The following is a 24,388-nucleotide window of genomic DNA, read 5'->3' as shown; positions in this document are numbered from 1 at the left end:
ATCCTTCTTTTTCACGAAAAAGACCGGTGCTCCCCAGGGTGAGAAGTTGGGTCTAATGAAGCCTTTGCTGAGAAGTTCATTCAATTGGTTGGATGGTTCCTGCATTTCTTATGGTGCAAGGCGTTATGGAGACTTAGCCATAGGGGTAGCTCCAGGAATTAAGTCAATTCTAAATTCGACTTTTCTTTTAGGAGGAACTCCTGAAAGATCATCGGGGGAAATGTTGGGGAAATTATAGACTTCGGGAATGATCTCGAAGTCTTTTAGGTCTTGTTTCTTGTCTACCACGTGTTCTAGAAAAGCACAATACTCCTTGCGAAGATACTTTTGCGCCTTGATACAAGAAATGATTTGTAGGTTCACATCGGATTTGTCGCCGTAAATGATAAGGGTTTCGTTACTGGGCAGGTTAAGGCGAATAACTTTCTCGTAACGTAGGATTTCATAACGATTAAGAGTTAACCAATCCATACCAATGATGATGTCGAAACTTTTTATGGATTCTGACATCATGTTGATTGGGAAGGAAAAGTTATTTAGAGTAAAGGTACATCCTATGTATATATAGTTAGTGCACTCGATTTTACCATTCACCATTTTTATAGTGAAGGTATCTTTAAGTGGTTGGGAATTTTGTTTAAGTAGGTATTCGAATTTATGGCCCAAGAAGCTTTTCTCAGCACTGCTATCAAATAGAATGCATCCGTATGAGTTGTTGAGAAGAAACGTACCCGTTACCACCGTAGGGTCTGCAACTGCTTCCTCGTGACCAATAGCCAATATTCTTCCCACGCTACCGACATTTATCGTCTTTGGACAATCTCTTTTGAAGTGTCTAGTTTCACTGCACTCATAACATGCCCGGCTTACCCCAACATCCGGAACTTGAGTGATTGGTTGCGCAGGTGACCTATAGAATTGGGCAGTGTGCCCTTTTCTGTTACAGTTCCTACAATAAACCCAACGAAAATTTCCATTATGATGGAAATTACATTTGTTGCACTTCGGTAATTTTCTAGCATACTGCTTTGCTGGGGTAGGGTTAACAGGAACAACATCAGGAATAGTAGCAACATGAAGGACCACTATCTACTGTTTCTTGGAAGGCTCTTGGGAAGATTGACCCTTCCTTTTGTTCCATGACTTTTTTCTTGCTGTTGTTTTTGTTGTTTGTTTGTTTGTTTTAGGTTGTTCTGGGACGACAATCATGAAGCCCTGACGCACTCCATGATCTATGAGTGACAGTGCCAATTGTTTGGCACTATCAAATGTAACATGCTTTGAAGCTAACACGCTCCCTTGAATCTGAGGTGATAGTCCCTAGATATACCTTTTGATTTTCTTGCTCTCTAGAGCAACCATTCTGGGACATAGGATCGCCTGATCACTGAACCTATTGGTATAAGTTGGTATGTCTGTACCTACCATGGTAAGGCCCAAAGCTCTTACTTGAGCTTTTGTACTTCACCCCTCAGGCAAGACTCTTGCATTATCATTGATTTCAGATTCTCCCAGCTCATTGAATTAGCCAATATAAGAGTTAGTGACTTTACATGGCCATTCCACCATGTGAGAGCTCGGTCAGTAAAAGTGCAGCCAACAAATTTCACTTTGCTCCCTTCAGGGCATGAGCAAATTTCAAAGACTGCTTCAGTTTTCCCTATCCATTGAGTTGGAGCCATGACTCCCCCAGTCCCATTAAAGGTTCTAGGTTTTCAATTGGTGAATTCCTTATAAGTACACTCCTGTAGGTGTCCAAGACTTTCACTATGATTGGAGGGATGAGCACCACCCCCAGATCTACTGGCACCGATTGTATTTATTTGTGACAAAGCAGCTGCCACAAATACAGTGACCGCTACCTGAAACATAGCAATGTCAAACTGTGGAGGTGGTGGCAGAGGTGATGTTGGTGTTGCATTGACATTGACATGCCTCAGGTTCTTTCTTGGAGGCATCTTTCTCTAAAATAATTTAAGAGAAAATTGATGATAAGTTTTCTATAGCAGTTACGAGTCAGGTGATATTGAACAAATATATATGTTAGTTCTAAACGCATTATATCCTGACTTTCATAGTATTCTACAATATACAATAGGAGTTTACTAATATAAGTAAATAATCTCAATGGTATTTGTGGTATCTCTTCAAATGAATATGTATAATGTAATCCATACTCGGTCTTTCTATAATCACTTAGTGTATACAAATCATACATAACCAAGACTAAATAGACCTTCGAATAAGTGATCCTACTCTAAGTTCACAACCAAACAAGGAACGGGAAATAAATATAAATCACAAATTCTAACTCTATAAAACCTTAATTATATATAGCTCTTATGTATACACTTAGTAATTATAGCTTTACCCGTAATGATCTTTTGTTTACACGTGTTTGTTTCTAGTAACGACGACCCTATTGAATCTTGTTGTTTCTATGTTATAGTGTCATAAAATACTCCTATAGCATTTTAACTTTATGTTTGGTTCTAGAGTTCTTCTGATAAACAGTTTTGGTAAGTTTTAGAATTGTTGCAAAACCACTGTCACTTCCAAACACATGTTGATCGTATCTCAAATAAATATAGTTGATCAGGCTATATTTATCCCAGATATGATTACATAACTGTTCAAGTTCAACTGCAGTGTCTAACATCCAAATACTTTTATGTAGTTATGATTGTGATATTGTTCTTGTATGTATAAGCGTTACTTCTTATAAACTACTCATATTTTAAAAGTATACTTGTAGTTAGAGCTCTTTAGCCCCAATGTATTAATAGTTGTATATCTTTTATGAATTGATATACTGAGTTCACTATAAACAATGCTCTAATACCAATTTGTCACACCCCCAAACCGGAGCGACGAAAACGTCCGGGGGTGGATGACTTCATGTACAGTATCACAACAATGCATAATAGTAATCAAAGTACAACAACCATTGTATTAACAAAGTTATAAGTTTTACATATGTGTTCAAAACATTATATATTGACACCAAAAAGTATAAGTTAAAAGACACGAGTCTATAGAGCTCCGTCTTCTCAAAAATCCATGGATGTACCTGTCTACTGGTTCCCTGAGAATACAAGTATTTTGAAAAGTGAGTATCAACATTTAAGTTGGTGAGTTTATCTGTTTTCTTGAAATAGTAATCATGTATTGCTCCAGAAAATCCAATATTTTCTAATATGACTGAAAAGTAATTTAAATACCATAAAACCATTATGTGCAAGAGTTGTTGTACTATGAAATAGTATAACGTAGTTTTAGTTCACAATAAAATTATAAAAAGAATGTTCTCTGTATTATTTATGTTTTCCAAATTTTGTAATTGTCCTCTTTGAAAACCCTGTAAATATGAGTGCACCTGGCTCCACCAGCTGTAATTGTAAATTGTAATATAATACTATAAATCGTATTATTGTAAAACCAGTACTTTGTATTCATACTCTTTGGTTTAATTATTCATACACTAAACATATTGTTAAATATCTTTTTGAGAGTTATTTTAACATTACTAAGACTAGCTGGCCTGATATAACACTTTATGGGCGTTAGAACTATAACAACATCTGTCACTCATTGGCATACCAGTCTAACTGTAGTGAACAGTCTGAGTGCGAGATTGTCAATCCCGTATAGATCTATACACATTTGTCTCGCTCTATGTTGGGAGATTCTGGTTATAATCATTAGGACTTTAATAGTACTGCTTAAACGAATAAGCGACTGAACTTTATCTCACAATGCTTACGTAAATATACCGTTAAACTTTGTATAACTGATTAGTGAAAATAGTATGAGTTTCACAAATTATACCTATTATAACTTATATTTGTGTTCTATTTGACATGTTAATATTCATGAAAGTACCCCTTTTTGCTCGACATGTTACAAAAGAGAATATGTATCTGATTAAAATAACTTTTTATATTCATATATATATATATATATATATATATATATATATATATATATATATATATATATATATATATAACTTATATAATTAATATTGAAACGACAGTCAGACAAACAACTCTACCCTAAGCCAACATCTAAACAAGGAAAAGGAAATAAAGCGAATTAGTAGTCTTAAGCCCTTTAAATCTTATATATATATACATATATATATATATACATATATATATATATATATATATATATATATATATATATATATATATATATATATATTGGTACGTAAAATATAAGTTTAAAAGAGTTTATAAAACATTTAAAGTTATTTAGGAAATTTAGAAAATCATTTATTTGTAAACACAATATTCTTGTGTTAGACTTGTATTCACCCCTAGAACAGTGAAAAATTAGTAAAAACGCAAGGGTATGAACTCACCTTATGTGAGTATTCTAGTGAGAATTCCAAATGGTAGCGTTATTTCCACAAATAAGATCCCTCGAGTCCTAATAGTAAAATCACGCAATATATGTGTACATAATTAGCGAAAATAATGACAAATATGTCATAGAATAGTCTTAGATGCAAGAACCACTTACAAAAGAAGTGTTAGAGGTAATTCTCGGGGATGTTCGGAGTTTTTGGCCAGCCTTGATTTTTCAGCCTATTAAAGATTCAAGTGATGTTCTTGATGTTCTTCGCTTTCTTCGTGAAAACTGGAGAAATTGGGTGTTTTTGGCCCAAGATATGAAAATTGGAAGATGTTTTTGGGATGATAACAAGATCAATGGATGATTTTTCGCATGATAATCAAGAAGGTTGAGGGATTTCGCATGTGTTCTTGAGAGAGAAGAGTGATTTTGATTGATGTTCTTGAGAGAAAAAGGTGTTGATTTCGGCTGAATTTTGTAAGAAATGAGAAGTGTCATGTTTAAATTGCTTAAATATGAAGGAAGCATAAGGCGGAAATAGGGTTTTCAGCCGAGAACACAAACCGAGTAGGTTTCTCGGTTGGGAACTCAAACCGAGAAAAGAGTTTACTTCCCGAGGAAGATAAGATTTCAAGGTTTATGGTCCAAAAGGGAAGCCCTCCGAGTTAGTTTTCTGTTAAAGTTAGTTCTCGTTCTCGCACGTTTGCGTTCCGAGGTTCTCGACCATAAACGGTTTGCGGTCCAAAGTGTTAAAGTGTGCGAGGGTTTTCGGTTAAGGCGAGAATCCTCGATTTTTGGGCAATTTCACTTCTAAACTTTACAACATATTTTCTAAATGTTCATATGTATCAAAAACATTAATTTAACTTTATTAAATTAATCAAATCAACAGTTTGACTTTTATTTGATATATGCGACTTTTACAAGATAGAAAATAATGGGATGTCACATAAAGGGACGACAATCATCAAATCCTCCATTCTCTTTTCCCTTTCCTTTTCCTGATGATTTTATCTTCTTACAACCAAAAACACCATGTTGCCCATGCATACTCTCAAACAAACTTATAGATGAAGGAGACGATGTTGTCCCAAACAGAATAACTATTGATTCAACTTAAAACACTCACCATATTTGCTTTCACATGTTTTCGAATAGAGCCACCAAGGAGACAAATGGGATATTATTGTCGAAAATGGATCTTGGAAATAAGAACATAACTTTGAGCCATGTTGATGAACTATTTTTCCATTTCACACCATAGAAACCCAAGGCCATTTATAATTGGCAAGGAAACGAGTGGCAACGATAGTGCACTGTTGGCGGATATATATATATATATATATATATATATATATATATATATATATATATATAAACAGGGAGAGAGAGAGAGAGAGAGAGAGGTGAGGTGAGGTGGGTTGTGGGCCATTAGTATTTTCAAATTAATAACTATTAAAGAAATATTAAACAAAATGTAGAAACTAAAGGACAAGTGCCAAAAAAAATCTTTGTAATTTTAATGGAGACCAATTTCGCAATGAAATTGTAACATCCCGAAATTTACGACCAAAATTTCATTTTAATAATAATAAAACCATAATCCAAATTGTGTTTACGAAATCATAAAAGAAAATCAGAGTATGTTAATAATCATCCAAGTACATCATATCAACAAAATACGGAACAATGTGGTGTGTGTGATGCGATCATCCCGAGCCCTTCCTCTTCGATCCGGAAGTACCTGAAACATAAACTAAAAATCGTAAGCACGAAGCTTAGTGATTTCCCCAAAATACCACATATCACACATACAAGAGATATTACTATGTTCCGACCATAGTCCTGCCATTATGCTACGAGTCATATCATGGTCTTTCCTTGCTAGGTTAGAGGCTAAAACCCTAAATCTTACAGATAAGTGCCAAGAGCCACCTCCTTGTTTTCCATGCAAGTATCATAAAGATAACTAGAATACTATATATATATATATATATATATATATATATATATATATATATATATATATATATATATATATATATATATATATATATATCTGCCAGGGTCCGATCCCTAGTCTTACATACAATTTTCCAGGAGTCAGCTCTGGGTCTTTCATAAAAATGCCAAGGGCTACCCCGTGGTCTTCCTATAACATAAACCAATGGGTCGATATTAGTGCCTTCGACCCATAATATAGCGAGGAAACTCACCTCTAACTGCTGAATAACCAGATAAATGCTCAGACCGTTGATCCAGAAAATCCCCATGCTAATCAAACACATAAAGCCCCAATTAATAATTGGGCTATAAACCATAACTAGGAATCTCATTCATATGTCCAACTCCAAGGGTGAAAGACCATTTTACCCTTTCCTCACTTGGCCCAACTAATCCAAGCCCAAAACCCTAAATGGCTCAAGGCCCAAAATCGATCCAATGGGATTCTGAGAGAACACATGGCGTCCATTCAATGACGTCTGTCATCCGAACGCCCAATGTTCTATTTAAAACGCCTGACATAACTATAGAATCCCAAATCCTTAACCAAGGTCTTAATGGCTTTAAATCTAACATTCAAACTTCAGATTCAATGCTAAAAGAACGTCTAAAGTCATAAAGTTGCAACATTTATGACTTTGCACGGCTACAAAGAACCCAACACCAAAATCAAACTTAAATCACGCTCTAAAGTTCCAAAACTCTTGCACAGAAGAGTATCAAGGTCCAAGCTTGCATTTTATGATTTTAAACCCTCCAAAATGCTTGAAAGGACAACCTAAACCTCTGGAGCATTCCAAACTCACAAAAGTCAAGTTCTTAGGACCAAAAAGAACATAAAACTACACTTAAGCAAAAGATCTAATAAAGAAGTCATGAAGATATGAACTTTATACCTCCGAAAGGTGCTCTAAGATGCCAAGAGTCCAGATCTAAAGGTTAGAGAGCAACATTAACACTCCAAAGATCTTCCTTCTCCACCAAGAACACTAAAATGTTACTCCAAGGCTTCAAAACACTCACACACACTTAGGGTTTTGAAATGAGGACTATAAGGGACGGAGGCTAGAGATAAGAAACGTTTTGAGGCTATAATGACCTTTAAATAGGGTGCAAGCCCTAAAAATTAGGATTTGTCCTCTGCATGCGAACGCCTGACGTTCCAACACCAAGCATTCTATTCCTAACGTCTGACGTTTGGAATCAAAAAGCAAAATTAACACAAAGCAAGGCCAACAATGCAAATAACTGGAAACTAGCATTACAGAAACTAGCTGGAAAAAAAAAAAAAAAAAAAGACAATTTCCATAATTTCTTCAAAAGTTTAGACCTTACTTAAAACAAATGGCAAACCATATGAACCATTTTGCAATTTTTTCATATATGTAATTATTCCTAAAAGACATACATATTATTAACTAATTAATATTTGATGAAACTACAACCGCTATAATGATGTTTTTTAAACAAAATAAAATAACTCAATGGTAAGAATAGTACAAAAAATATTCAGTCACTAAATGTGTAAAAAAAACAAAATTTGTTATCCTTAACAATAACTAATTATTTTATCCTCATTTTCATACTATTCATCCTTTTAGGTTAAAATCCAATAATAACATGCAAAAACTTTCATATTAGGCTATTAGCCCTAAAATCATACAATTTAACCAAAAGCCTAAAAACTGAAATATAACTAAATCAAGATCTGAATTTAAACCCAAAAAATTACAAAACAATGGGAGTTTGATCCGCATGGGTCATCATCTTATGTTTCTTTAATATCATAATCAAACCAAGATTTATCTTAACACCACAAACGTCTACGACCCTCGCACCAATGAAATTCTTGTCGATAAGGTAAGTAACAAAGTTCTGGTTTTAGCTAAGATTTTTTATTTTGGTTTTCATTTAGAGAAGGAAGATGAATCGTCCACGATAAGGATACCACACATCATGACAATCCTTAATAATGGCAAGAAGGTTTGTTTTTGACATCGCTTGGTTCAGGTTGTTGGAATGTATCTAAGAGCCATGTGTTCTTGAACTGACTTCCATTTTAAAAATATGATTATCTTATTTAAGTAGAGATTATAACAAAATGACGTCGTTTTAGTGCATAAAAGACAAAACAATGCCATGTAAGTAAAGAACGGACAAACCGAGAGTAGGGTCATAATGGGAGAATGGAAAAAAAATGTAAGAGTTAACATGAAACTTAAATGACTAAATGATAACGTTTATGTAATATTGCCCATTTATATCAAAAGTCCTTTGATTGCTATTTATGATATTGTCCCTTTATTGGGTTTGATTCAACCTCTCACAAAGTTGAAAGTGATCCATTATCCATTTTTGTATTGTTACTTTATATGTATAGTTTGTGAACTCTAATGTTAATAGTGTTTATGTTAACCAAAATGTTTCTAATTTAGCCGTATTTAGATGTTGTCATTTGTTTTTGAGGTTGAGTGTTGAAATCTCGTTTAAAACATTTGTGAATTTAGGAGTAATTTATCAGATAATATTTACCATTCCAACAATAATTATGTTACCCTAAACATTCTATATATATATATATATATATATATATATATATATATATATATATATATATATATATATATATATATATATATATAAAAGAATGTTTAGCGTAACATTATTTTTGTTGGAATGGTAAATATTATCTGATAAATTATTCATAAATTCACATATGGTAAATATATATATATATAACGATGAAATTCAAATTTAGAAAATAAATAAGAAAATAAACAGCACTATCGTTAAAATTAAATTAAATAATCTTAAATAAAAGCGGACAAACAAAATATAATTTAAAAATTAAAATGTCATTGTAATCGGAGTTAAAATATATAAGCAACGGGTAGAATTTTATGAAGATTGGGAAAGGGGAGAACAGACATCCCTCTGCTCTGTGTTCATAGAATTTCGGAATATGTTCTTCAGCATTTGATAATTATCAACGATAACAAGCCGGCTCGAATTTTTTCTTTTATGTATTGTTCATCTAATTTCCTTGCATTTGCTCGACAAATGTTTTAGTTTGGAAACGCGATTGAAATTTTTGCGGCATTGGAAAGGTGTTCTGTTGACGACGATCGTTGTTGCTTGAAGACGCTCACGCTCCGGCGGAGGTAATACGCTTTTTTCCTCAATCAGCCTCTTGTTTTATGCTTCGTGTTTTGTTCTATAGTTGTGAAGATCGTGTCCACCGACGCCGCCGATGATGGCGTAGCCGGCGGTTCGCTGTGGAATTTTCTTTCGTTTCGTATACGTTATTTGCGAAGTAGGTCAAACGGATAATGTTTGTTTTTTGGTTTTATCTGATTTAGAAGAGGTGGTTAGAAACTATCTAGCAGGAATACAAGATACTTTTTTAACCTAATTTTGGTCGAGTTAAATCCATGGGCCTGCTTCTTCAATCAATCATAAATCTAACGATTGCGATGCAATCTATGGGCGACTTTTCATATTTAATTTATATTTGAGAAGATTTTCCTATGATTTGTCAGAAAAATCCAGAAAGAAAGAAACCCTACCAATGATTTAGGGTATAGTCACCGATCAAAATTCTGATGTGTTTTTTTTTTTTCTTTTACATCTTCTGATAATGTTTTCTATTCTTTTCACTATTCATCATGATGATATATTGATTACGTGATCAGATGGAAACCAATCAACCGCCAAAAGACAGAGACACCATTGTTGACATCGTGAGCAGTGAAAGTGAAAGTGAATGTGAAGGTAACAAAAGAGCAAAAACAGTGATTCGATCTGCTTCAGGTAGAACAGCTTTAACTGTTGAAGCATCAGAGGAAGGTGAATGCAGCAGTAACTCCTACAGAAACTCAGTGAAATCAAGCGATGATGACTATGAAGATCTGGAATCATTAACACACCACAAATTCGTAAAGAATGGTGAACATAACACACCTCTTTTAGAAAAGACAAGTCTGAAAGAAAAGCGCAAGATTTCACATACAAAAAAGGCTCCAAAACCACCTAGACCACGTAAAGGTCCATCTTTAGACACAGCTGATTTACAACTGGTTAAAGAGATTGCTGAACAGACCATGAAAAGGCGTGCAAGAGTTGAAAGATTGAAAGCTTTGAAGAAGAGAAGAGCAGCTAAATCATCATCACCATCATCACCATCATCATCATCATCATCATCAAACAGCAGCCTCTTTGCTATGGCCATAACTGTTCTCTTTTTCCTTGTCATAATTTTCCAAGGTATGAATTATGAAACACAATCAATCATATTATTTATTTATAACTGTTTTGTATGTAGTTAAAAATGATTACTGTTGACCCTTGTTGCAGGTTTTGGTTCAGGTCAAAGTTCAAGTTTGAGTTTTGATGATTCACCAAAGTCATCAGGAGCCCCATCAAGTGGTTTGATCTCCATTGAGATTGGGAATAACTTCAATGATGTTCAACAAATTGCAAACCCTCCAAAGTATGTTGTGAATTTGGTTTATTTTATTGATAACAGTTAAAATTAATATTTGGTTATTTTGTATTTGTATTTCAGGAAACATGTGACACGTAAGATATATGGCACCAGTTCCAGTTTTGTGGAACAAAAGTCTGTTTCTGAGTCTAGGACTTTGGTTGAATGAGGAAAGTTAAAACATAAAGCATGTGGCTACATAGGTGGATAATCTTTTTGGCTTTACACATGGAGTTACTAGTTTTTTTTTATTACTGTACATAGTAATTTTAGACTTAATTTTCATATCTAGAATGACATCTTTGTTGTTATTTATTGAAACATCAACATTTTTCTAACAAGTAACCGTTGTTTTTGTTCTTCCCCTTTTTGGTGTCTTTTGTTTGTTGTGAAGTTGGGACAGATTTGTGAAGAAGGATTGTGTTTCTGTAATTTATTCCATGGATTAACAGAAATGGATGTTTGGTTAATTGTGTAATGTTGAGTATGTGTCAGGTGGACATTTACCAAAATATCTAAAATATCAAATTTGATACAATGTCATGTAAAGTATTGGGTGGAATTGTGGTTGTGGAAAAACCTAAACAGAAGTTGCATATCAATATAAGGGGATGGAATTTGATTTTTAAGGGGATGTCTACCTATGTCAATCTTATGACAACCATTATCCCGAACCTTTCCATGTTGTTCGGGTCTTGAAGGCGATATACTTCGGTGCCTTAGCATATCGACAAAGGGGGAGCCATCTCCCATATCATTGTAGAACGGGGAGTCATAGTCAACCTTCGTGCATTCTGAAATTCTAATGCTAGAAACCTTATAAATTTCTAAAGTCTAGGATAGTGTTTTAATATTCAGAAAGTTGGTGGCGTTGAATATAATCAAATAAGAGTTTCTTAAAACTAAACAAATTTGATTAGATATCTTTCTCGATTAGGATATAAAACAATTACAAAATAAATAAGCTCGGGGAAAATGGAGAAGACTTGTTAAATCTTTTATATTGTTGATCCAAACTATGATGAACACACAAATTGGGGGGGGGGGGGGGGGGGGGGGGGGGGATGATTTACTGTCAGTTTAATTATCCTAAAGATTTAAGGAAAGTTGATTTTAGGCTATGACGTAACACGTTCTTTAAGGGGCGTGTTAGGCGCGACGTGTCATCACCACACCTCAAAACCCTGGGTCTCAAGTTTTGGACCATATTTAAAGGCTTTAACTTCTAGGGTTTCTCTTTTATTAGCATCCACCAATCTAGAAACCCTAGAGCAAGCAAACCCTAACATCATATCCTCCATTCTTGGTGTTCTTGTACTTTAGTGTCTTACTTAAAGAAGAAAGATCCAATGCAGTTTCAACCTTCTTGTCACTTCCTTTGCCTTGTAAGGGATAAAGTTCCAACCGTTGTGAGTTTTCTTCATAGATCTAGTATTTAAAAGTGTTTTAGTATAAGTTAGTCCTATTTAGTTGACATTTTTGGAGTTTGGGAAACTCAATGTTAATAAGGCCATTTAAAGACCTTTATGGGTCATTTAAGGTGAAAAACGAGCACGCATGAGCTCTCTTTGAACCATGCAAGAATCCCTAAGACTTTTTTTGGATTATTTTAAATCTAGGGTTGGTGTTTGTTAGGTTAGAGGCTTCCATGTGGATAAAGGTAAGGATTTTATCTATTAAGAACCTCCCTAAAAGGTTTTTAGAAAGTTGTAGCCTCTAGCTTAAAGGATTAAACATTTAATAGAAGTGGTGTATATGCGTAAAAAACACAAAGCGTCCATTTGTGGATGCGATGTGTTAAGTAAAGTGTAATCCCGACTATTTTGGACTATTATAGACGTAATGTGTCCAAGTGCTAGACTCGACATGTTGACCGTTAACTTTGAACCATTGATCATTGACTTTTTGACCAATTTGACTTTTGGTCAAACTTTTTGGATATGAAACTTTAGACCAAGGTTGTACGTCAGATTAGTAATGGTTACTAAGATGCTTCATATGGTGAACTTAGGTGGTTCGCACCACTTGGATCGTGTCGGAGCCTGTATAGGAGACCTAGATTTCTAGCTTCATATGAGTTTTCTCACTATACTATATTTGTGTGACTGAAAGACTATAGTTAGACTATAACATTTTATGAAAGACTATTGTTAGACTATAGAGTTGTATGAAAGGCTATAGTAGACTATAACAATGTATGAAAGACTATAGTTGAATATATGGTAGGTGAGACTATAGTTGGACTATAACATTCGTAAGAGTATGCATTGTATGTGTGGTATCATGTGGGATTCACTAAGCTTTGTGCTTAGGTTTTAAAGTTAAATGTTTTTTTAGGTTGTTCTGGCAAGAAAGGAAAGGGTGCGATGGGATTGTACTCGCATCTGGTTGATCATGTTTTTGAGACTTTCACTATATTCTAATTTAATACTATGTTTTTATAATGACTAAAACCAATGAATATTATGTTCCTTTTTATTAAAATGGTTTTTGAGTTGTTTGAATCTTAATTTAAAAATTAAAATTTTGGTTGAAAATTTAGGTCGTTACAACAATAAATGTTGATGTCATCGTTGACCGATCAACATAGGCGGACCTACTTGTTGTGTAACACCAAGACTTGGGGATTTCAAAGATAAGGGTTTGAAGGAAAACCTTATGACATGACAACATGTGTTGATGACCACGACGTGGCATAACACTTAAATGAGCATCGTGTTCGGATAGGCACCACAACATGGCAAGATGATGGCCACAATATGGTGGCTGTTACAGCCCAATCTCATGAAATTTAGGGTTTCCTCCATATTTAAAGGCTCTAACTCGAAAACCATAGCCCTTATTTGATTGTTTTTGATGTTCATGTGATGCTTGTGGATTTTTGAGGCATTGTAGTACATCTTGGGAGAAGAAGGTGGTGTGCTTGTTGATTGAAAGGGTGTATCTACTTCAGATCTTGCTTCTACTACATCTTGTGGAGCTTTAGCTTCCACCTTTATCATTCTTGTTTCTCATTTCATGCTTTGAAGTCATTTGAAGGGATGTTCTTGGAGTTTTGGGAAACTCTAGAACCTTAGACTTGCTTGGTGACCATATCTTAGCTTAACTTGGTGTAAAAAGTGTTAGGTCAGGGTTCCCTTTGAAACATGCACTAGTTGTTGCCATTATGAGAGCTTAATGGACTTCGAGTTGTAGATCTTGCTTAGTGTGAGGTCCTAACAGATAAAGTTGGAAACTTTATGCGTTAAGTCATTGAAAAGGACCAAATTTGAAGTTATGGGCTTTAGATTTGTAGGGATTAAGCTCTTAATAAAGAAAATACCAATCTTTTAGAAACCACGCTGTGGCCAAGGAGGGCTCATGACGTGGTGATATTCTGCACTGTGACTGTTTTATCTTGTCATACCCACATCATGGCCAAAAGCTCACCACGACATAGTGGTCATGGAATAGGTTGACCATTAAATTTTTTTAACCGTTGATTATTGATCAGTTTGACCTCGGGTCAATCTTATAGGATTTGGGTTGTTAATTAAGAATTTATCTTTATTCAGTGATAGTTAATTCGTGGGATTGATCAGTGCAAGGAAGCAAGAGTGTTTCTGTGTTCCTCCGGTTCTGCGATTCAGGTGAGTTTTCTCACTATGCCACGTATGACATTGTATATCATTTGTATGTTAGGATAATGGTACTGATAGAGTACATGTATACTCGTTGACTAGGATAACTCCTTGCTATTTATGTATAGTATGGGACAATTGGTGTCATGGTACGCGAGACTGGTAGGGTCTTGCATGTTGATTGTATAATACGGTTAGATGTCATGATTTGTTGTCTTTATGACTCTTATTGTTATGTTTGCATGAAAGTCCATGGGGAAGGCCATGACAACTACAGGTGTGTTGTAAGACTACAACTAGGTTGTAACATTCACTTGAGATGAAATAGGCTCATTGATTGAAACATGTTGTATTGCATGTTTATGGTTATGCATGGTTAGATGTCATGATTGGTTAGGGTAATGATAGTATTAGTTGATCGTTGAATGGATAACCTAGGGGTTGTATGTGGTTTAAGTTAGTTAGCCTGAGGAAACTTGGTATAAAGTCTTATTGCGTGGTTCTTGTTTAATTTATTTCTCTCAAGTAGGAACATCTATTTGACTGTCTATCTAACTCCCAACAACATATGACCATGCATTCATGAGGAGATTGTCACTATTAGCATTGGGCACGGTTTGGATATGTACAAGAATGGAATGAAAGATCGGGATGTAGCCCTTGGCAAGATGTGCAATGGCCAGAGTACGAGTGGACAATACGTATGTTGATTATGTGTGTTGTATTCCTGTTAGAGGAGAGTTGGTAGATCGGCGCTAGAGTCAAGAACTTTGTTTGTATGCGCTATGGTGGATTATGTGGTATAATGCGAAACTCACTAAGCTTTATGCTTACAGTTGTGTACTAAATGTTTGGCAGGTTGTTTGTGTGAACAGCTCGACGGGACTATACACTCGCATCGAAGATATTGGTTTCCGCTGGTTTGCAAATCAACTCTGTTAATCTTATGGTTTTCAAACAAAAAAAAGTCACTTAACAATTCTAAGCATGAGGATTTTATTTGCTTAATTTGTTTTAAATGAAAATTCTATGTTGTAGTTTTTAGGACGTTACATGGTTGTAGGGTAGCACGTGTTACTCATGGGTTTTCTAGGTCTTAAAGTTTTACATGTGGTAGAAAAACACTTAAAACCTTAAGTTCACATGCAACCTATAAATGATCTATGTTTTCTCTATTAATAGCAACTAACTATGAATATCAAGAAACCTTAGGAGAAAGGCTATGAAATTAAAAAATTCACTTCAAATTAGGGATACATACATTTTGATTATTATTGAAAATAATCAAAGTAGAATCCTTCTTCAAAATCTTGGAAAGCTAGCACCAAAGGAATGGATGTCTCTAATGGTTTGTACCCAAAACCCTAGTAGCAAGAAGAAGGAGAGAGGAGGCTTGAGCAAAATTTCGGCTCTATGAAGGCAGGAAGGAGTTGACAAAAATAATAAGAGCTAGGGAGGGGTTTATATAGCTGAAAGAAACTTGAGACCAAAGCTATGGTTTTTGGGATAAGACCTAAATTAATTAATATAATAATTTAGCTGCCTTATCTCCTTATCTTAAGCCTCATGAACGAAAATTCTAGGTTATTCCTAGCCAATTTTTGTTCACCCCTATCCCATGGGGTTCTAGAGTTTTTCTTCTTCAACTTTGAATAAATAACCAAACAGTCCCTCCATTTTTAATTCAATCAATCCCAAAAATAATTCTAATTTCTTTTTAATTCCAAATTAATTATTATTATTATCTTTATTAATATATTAGTAAACTAATTATTTTGATTTATTAATCATATAATAAATTAGGAATTCAGTTTCTTCCTCCAAAAGTCATTATATCCAAATATTAGTTTTAAGGGCAACCCAAAAAAGACATTGTTTCTAATTCAAGAATATATCAATTTAGTTATTGGCTTAGACACCTTAATCCAACAATATCCCACTTGGATAAGTCTGGAACTACAATTGCAAGTATAGACTTTGAAATAAACAACAAATAGTGCTTTCCAAAGCCACTGCCAAACTTTGATTCAAATAAGCTATTGACCATAAGATAAGTGATCAACTATTAATTTGTTCTTCAAGATATCATATGAACACGAGACATGGATCAAAATCATTCTTATTGTCCAAAATTATTTTTTCCCGATTTGTAAAGACTAAATTAGACTTCAAATTGAAACACCATCAATTAGTCATGGATGGGCCAAAAACTATATAGTCAACATCAAATCATCAAGGGGCCAATGATATCGCTTTTCCTGTTAGGGCAAAAGGAACGAATGACATTGACTACATAGTCATACAAATCACACATGTAATTTCCCTTTATAACATCTAGTTATGAGATGTGTTTGATTAAAACAATGCATAACTAATATGTAAAAAATGAACTATATATCTCTGTTTTAAGAATATAAGATATTATCTTCTTAGAATTACTTGTGACAAGATCCATGAAGTAATATCTAAGTGTGGGTTTATCCAATACATAAAATACCTATTTTCAAAGTACTCATGAATATTGTAGCAATTCAAAATGCAATGTCTTAACCTCAATCGACAATCTACAATCAATTCACGACAGTCTTAATTCACTACTTACTTCCAAAAGTATGAGCGACTGTGGAAGTTTGAATAATTCAAATTACTTAGGAAGTGCAAACATGCAAAAAGAAACACAAGAATAAATAATTGAATAAGGTAGTAAGATACTCATAAAGAATTTTCTTTATTCGTTCACCAAATCAATTACATTTATTTTTGTTACAAGTTTCAAACATATCACCTAGCTACTAAAACTAATATCGTCTCCTAGGCCCATGCTCCTAACATGTTGGTAGTGTTTGACTCTGCTTAGAGCCTTTGTAAAAGGTTCTACAACAATATCTATTGATGATACTCTCTTCTCCAGAAGTTGTCCTTATTCTACCTGATGTCGAATGTAATGCTACTTTTTGTCAATATGCTTGGATCTACCATGATCCTTTGGTTCTTTTGTCAAAGAAGCCGCACATTCATTACCATTAAACAGTTCCATGGGTTCCTGAATAGTTAGAACAACTCTAAGATCTCCTATAAAGTTCTTCAACCAAGCTGCTTTTTTTTATGCTTCACTCGCTACAATGTGCTCAGACTTGCACGTGGAATTAGCCATTGTGTCTTGTTTGGAACGTTTCCAAGTAACTGCTTCTCCATTCAGTAAGAACACCCAACCATATTGAGAACAAAAGTTGTCCCGATCTGTTTGAAAATTAGCATCACTGTAACTACTAACTCTTAACATATCACTACTGCTAAGAATTAGGAACATATCTTTCATTCTTCCCAGATACTTAAGAATATTCTTCACCGCAATCCAATGGCCTATGTCAGGATTTCCTTGAAATCGACTAACCATGCTCAAAGAATAAAACACATCAAGACAAGTATAGGTCATTGCTTATATGATCAATCCTATAGCCGAAACATATGGGATTCGAATCATGTTAGCAATCTCTTCATCAGTACTTACACTTTATGTTTTACTCAACTTGATAGTACTATGAATGGGAAATTCCCCTTTCTTTGAATTCTCCATACTGAAACATTATAATATTTTATCCAAATATGTATTTTGGATGAGACCCATAAGATGATTCTTTCTATCTCGATGAATTCTTGTTCCTAGACTATAGGATGCTTCCCCTAGATCCTTCATAGCGAAACACTTCACAAGCCAAGACTTAACTTCTTGAAGAGTTGAAATGTTGTTTCCTATAAGGATTATGTCATAAACATACAATACTAGGAAAGTCACTATACTACCACTAGCTTTGACATATACATAAGACTCATCTTCACTTCTAGAGAACCTAAACTCTTTAACTTTCTCATGCAAGCAAAGATTCCAACTGCGAGATGCTTGTTTCAATCAATAAATGGATTTCTCAAGCTTACACACTCTATCGAACTTTGGTGTGTATAAAGCCATATGGATGACTCATGTAGATGTCCTCAGATAGCTTCCCATTAAGGAAAGCGGTTTTAACATCCATCTGCCAAATTTTATAATCATGAAATGCAGCAATAACAAGCATAATCTTGATAGACTTTACCTTAGCAACTAGTGAAAAGGTCTCATCATAGTTAATCCATTGGGTTTGACTAAATCCCTTTGCAACCAGTCTAACATTATAGGTGTGCACTTTCCCATCTATTTTGGTATTCTTCTTGAAGATCCATTTTGCATCTGATGGTCTTTTGACCAAGCACATGATCAACCAAGTTCCATACTTGGTTATCATACATGGACATAATCTCATTGTCTATTGCCTCATTCCATTTAATAGCCTCAGGGCCTATCATTACTTCCTTATAGTTACCAGGCTCATCCAAATTTACCAGTGTACGATCACTTACAAACGTGTTACCATCCATAGTAATATGGAAACCATAGAACTCATGTGACATGCTAACCCTACTCGAGCGACGAAGGGGTAATGGGTTGTAAATTGGCTCAACTAGAACCTCTTCCTTATGCTGCGTGTTAGTGTTGTTTGAGGTTCCTTCATTGGATAACTCCTGAATTTCTTCAAGATCAATAGAACTCTCACCGTCCTCTTTAAATATGAGCTCTCTCTTGCGAAAGACTCCTATTCGAGCTACACTCGGCAAAGGAACTTGTTAAGGTTTTTAAAGAACTGCAAAAATAGTAGATTAGAATTGAGCAGTGAAAACATGCATCTTATGAAAGTACTATATACATTCCTCTCATGCATTTGATCAAAAAAACTTGTCTGCAAGGACAACCATACCAAATTAGATCAAAAGACAAAAACCATCACACATATGATCCTTGAGAACACAAAATCAAACATCTAATTCATGATACAGAATAATATACATAATCAAATATCATACATGATCAGCAAACACATTCCCTTTTTTTACAATTTTCATATATGAAGAAAAAATAAGTAGCAAATCAGTAGCAGCAAACAAGTAGTTGTGGCAATTGAATGCAGAAAAAAAAAGTAAGAAATCAGATCAACCTCAATTCATAATAACACTAGCATCAAAAGTACAAACTATATATTCCAATTGTCAATGATATACGACTTCAATAAATAGATCTTTACTTGATGATGAATCGATACATGAATGAATTTCCATGGTCATATTCTTGACATTCTGATCCCAGGCGATGATCAATGATGAAAAATCGATGTTTACACACACTTGATAATGTTAATAGGTCATTGTTGATCAATTTTGATAAATTGGCGTTGATGAAGTGACCTTCTCGGAGCTAGCAAAAGATCTAGACATCAGTTAACTTTGATAGGACAATGGCTTCAAGCGACATGATATTGTGGATTCTGCAACAAGTCATCAACCAAATCAAAATAGTATCAATTTAGATGAAAGAAGAGAGATAACTTTGCAACATTTAATAATCATGCTCAATATCGTAACAATTTCATTGGAAACAACGAACATAAAGATGAAAAGTGATAATTCCACACCTACTCATCGATGATGAGAGAAGAGAAATGATGCCTACTGTGTGTTATCGGTAATCAGAGCGGTCGATGGAGACGGGAAGGACACGATAAGGAAGGCGATGAATCGATGACGAGACAATTACCGGAGGCGACCATGGATTCCGAACGGTGATCGTAGGAGGGAAAATCGTAGGAGAAAGAGAGGGAGAGAGAGAGAGAGAGAGAGAGAGAATGTGATATGATTCAAGCTCAATTTTCAGATCTATGATTTTGGATATTATCAAAATAAATTTGTGTTTCCTATAATATCCTTACCCATTTAAGTTAAGATACCCCCACCCCTATAAGTTTCTATTTATTTTCAAAAATGCCACAAGTGATCTTGGTCATCTGTTCTTTTAATCTAACGTTCCACCTTTAGTTCTCAGGTTCTCGGGAATCTATGAGTTCTCAAATGATCATCCCCCCATCTCTCTCTCTCTCTCTCTCTATATATATATATATATATATATATATATATATATATATATATATATATATATATATATATATATATATTGCCCTTGTTAAAAAAAACTGGTGCAAATCCTAGTTTGATCAACAATCTAAAGTCCAAAATCAAAGTCCAACTAAGATCCTATTATTTGGTGAATCAAATAGCCAAGTAAATGAAGAAGCACATAGACGGTGGTAGTGTGCAGTGTACACAAAACATGTACAAAAACAACATAGGGGAAATGGTTCTTCTTTTTCCTACCTCGGCTTCACGACAACTCGACAACACAACATGTAGGCTTCTTCTCCTACTTGCAAATTTCTCCAAACTAAGTTTCATGCATGTCATCCCTTTGTCTCTCTGAAGACTTTGCTTGGCACTTGGCAGCTTTGTTAGGCTTCTCTTCCACTCTGGTTTTGAATGCTTGAGTTTTGATTGTCAATCAATGGTTTTCTAATTTGAATGAAAGTTTTGGTTAAATTATTATCTTTTAGAAATGAAAATCTGGGACGTTACAAACCAAGCTGCAACCACAAAACATACCAATACAACAATAGAATTTTTTTTATGACATGGAAGATGAGACAAGCTACAATCACATAGCATATTATGAACCTCTAAACCTAATTTTTAGGGACTTACCTCAAAATTGGAGATCTAATACCATTTAGATGAATAAGACAACACAAGCTAAGGCTACCTCTAAAATCTTCTTATAAAACTCTCTAACGCTTCTTTAAATCAAAATGGAAGAATAAGAGACAATAAACATTTTTATACAGTTGTATTGTGCTCATGACATGTCCTAACTTGTTGATTCTATTTAACCTTCACAAGCCATATACTTCAGTTTTTAAGCCATTTTCTTGACAAAAACAATACTTATGACATCATGCCCTATACCGCTCTCTCATTTGCCCGATCATTGTTGTTAAAATCCTAAGAAAGGATGAACCTGATCATCTTTCAGCCGACTTAAAAGAATACACTATAGAAGACAATTGATGGTTATCGAGGCCACCTAATAAAAAACCTAAATACGACCACATACAAAAATGAATTGTAGTAGAGGTAATAGGGATCGAATCCACGGGGATTGGCTCAAATTAAAGTATATGCATTCAGTTTATACAAAAGAAAATATAAAATGATAGAATTCTTTTTTCAAAATGTTAATTGCGATAAAAACTAATTTATAAATGACTAAAATGCAAAAATATAAAATAATAAAATAAACATTTAATTTTCGGGATAAATTGCAGGTTTAATTAATTGACTAATCATCATAAGTTTATGGTGCAATAGATTTGATGGATTCTTATTTGACTACAATAACCCAAGAAGACCCTTGAAACTACCTAGACTCTTCTTAATTTGTATAATGTTTAGAGAAGTTTGTAACACATTTTTTAGTTAAAGTCACAAATCATTGAAACATGCAACTTATGAAAATCAACTAGCAATAAGATTTAAGAACCATCAAATTCAAAAGGTAATCAATATTCTTTAATTACCATGGATGAAATACTTTCATGATTTAAGTGAATTGAACACAAACACATAAACCTTTTGTTGTTTGTTAATTTAAAGATCTATTACGTAATCAAAAAATTAATCAACTAATTAAACATTCATATATTTAAACTCATGATTAATGACATAAATATAAATAAATGTTTTACTAGAAAATAATTTCATAGAACACCATCAAAACTCACACAAAATTACTCATAATCATTTAATTGTTTTATTCATTCATCCAACTTTGAAAATAAAACTAACTACTCATGATAAAAACAAAAAAAAGATAGAAAATTATATCAATACCCATTGTCAAACGGAAATAATCAAAACTTCTTGAAATCATCACTTCTTACTCAAAAAAACCCTATCTCAAATCAAAATATTAATACAATAACCCAATCTAATTAAAAAGACAAATAACTCATTAATAGATTATAATGGTAAAATTATAACTGCATTTGCAATGTTCCAACAATAAAAGGGACACACAAGTGTCGTCCCCCATTTTTCTCCGAGCCGTCAAAATGAAAGCGATTGGAGATGCCCTACTCTATTTCTTTTGATTGCTGGGTTTCTACATGAGCCCCAAACAGGCGAACACACAAGACAATGGGCTTAATTAAATTACTGTTGGGCTGCTGGAAAATACAATTGGGCTGTTCTCAATTAAGAACGGGCTGTTATGATGGGCTGCCAAAAGCTAAGCTGGCAGCAATATGTCCTGACGTTCACGAGACCAAAAACCGCATCAAAAATTGTCTAAAGCAGCTCACTTTTTATGAGATTAAAGATCAATGAGCTGGAAAGATGTTCGTAAAATTTCAGCTCAATCCGACAATGTTTGCCCTTCCGTCTGATCACTTGAAGAAAATCATATAAAGATGTCAAAAATTCAAAAATTAATTTATATCATTTTGTTTTTTTTTTTTTTTGTTTTCACTCACGGATTTTATCATGTGACTTCAATTGTGGCTGCAAAACATTCTATATGACTTGAACAATGCTCCAAAATACCATCTTGCTCGTCAAATCTACACAAAAGTAACTTAAACAATTATAAAATATCCAAACAAGCTATCAGCAGTGGTACACTAAAGGCGTCTTTCAAGTCGGGTGAAAAGAAAGAAAAAAAAGGTTTCTGTTATTGTTTTATCATTTTTCACCTTCAACTACCCACATGCAACTGCTTCTGCACCTCCACATATTTTTTTGGTAATTATTGTAAGAAAGTGGGGTATAGAAAGGCTTGAAAATTCTAAGAATTGTGGTTTCACTTTCAGATTAAAATATTTTGGTGGTACTCCCAATCTTTAATCGGATAAGACTTATAATTGAGAACAAGAACATAAATGTGGTTGTTACGAATTTCGTGAATGTTGTTGTACCAGGAAAAATGATGACCAAAATGATTAAATAGTTTATTTGTTTGAAAACTTTGAATGCAGTTTTCTTGGTCCAAAAAACTATTCCAACCGTCAAAACCAATAAAAATCACTAAAACTGGATCATTAATAAAGGTCAAAATGAAGTAAGAAATCGGGTTCATTTACAGAAAATTCGAATTTCTAAGGCATTTTTATATAGCAACTGTCAGGAGCTCTGCCCCTTGGACCCTGGTCAGGGGTTGCCGCCCCTTGGACCCCGCTCTCAGGGGCGCTGCCCCCGGACCCCCGTTTGTTTAGGGGCCTCGCACCTAAATGACAGTCTACTTTGAAGTTTGAATAAACTTAAACAACTGTGCATTTTGTATCTTCCTTACTTGCGTAATATTCATCAAGATTGAATTTTGGTCAACAAGTCAATCCATTACATTTAACTACACATTGATGATACAAAATCACCAACAATTATCCTTATCATAGTTGCTAGCATAGAAACTGCATTAGTTTTTGTTTAAGAGAACAAATTGCTTTCTATAATGTTACTCTTTATATTACTATGTTGCTAAGTTAGTTATTTGGTTATGCATATTCTCATGTGTTCCAAATTTCTCAAGAGCCATCTTCTTTTGCACCAACACAATAATATTCAGAATCAAACATCTCACAACACAAAAACAATAAATATCAATTGGACAAGAAATACAGGAAAAAGATTATCACTTACTTTTGAGCTCCCGACACATATAGGAAAAAGACAACCACTTACTTTTGAATAAACCACGCGACCAAAAGAATGATAGTTCAACAATATCAGATGTTGTCCTCCTCATTGAGGCTGCCATTCCAAATCTTAAAGGAATTCATCACCAATAACGACACATTTTTACCTTTATCTAAGCCTTTTTTTTGTTGAATGCGTTTGACCTGAACAATTTCACTTTCATTGACCACACTTCCAACATATCAACCAATTTGAGGTCTCTTTCCAACACATCATAGTTTCCATATTAGACAAACTTGGTGTAAAATCACGTATT

The 24,388-nt window shown here is 34.2% G+C and overlaps 1 protein-coding gene across 2 annotated transcripts; it reads left to right on the top strand.

The window, feature by feature from the left end:
* The first annotated feature begins 9,250 nt into the window (after nucleotides 1-9,250).
* On the top strand, nucleotides 9,251-11,212 carry LOC145008148 (uncharacterized). 2 transcript variants are annotated; one of them, XM_078966763.1, is made up of 4 exons: nucleotides 9,251-9,524; nucleotides 10,056-10,626; nucleotides 10,717-10,852; nucleotides 10,928-11,212. In XM_078966763.1, the coding sequence occupies exons 2-4, from the start codon at nucleotides 10,056-10,058 to the stop codon at nucleotides 11,013-11,015; spliced, it is 795 nt and encodes a 264-aa protein (XP_078822889.1). In that variant the 5' UTR covers nucleotides 9,251-9,524; the 3' UTR covers nucleotides 11,016-11,212. The 2 variants fall into 2 exon arrangements, with proteins under 2 accessions (XP_078822889.1, XP_078822890.1); XM_078966764.1 differs by lacking the exon at nucleotides 9,251-9,524 and adding an exon at nucleotides 9,561-9,941.
* Nucleotides 11,213-24,388: the final 13,176 nt, after the last annotated feature.

This window comes from Lactuca saligna, chromosome 8 (genome assembly GCF_052625555.1).
Source record: "Lactuca saligna cultivar CGN05327 chromosome 8, ASM5262555v1, whole genome shotgun sequence".
NCBI classification, from domain to species: Eukaryota; Viridiplantae; Streptophyta; class Magnoliopsida; order Asterales; family Asteraceae; genus Lactuca; species Lactuca saligna.
This window is presented reverse-complemented; position numbering and strand designations above follow the sequence as displayed.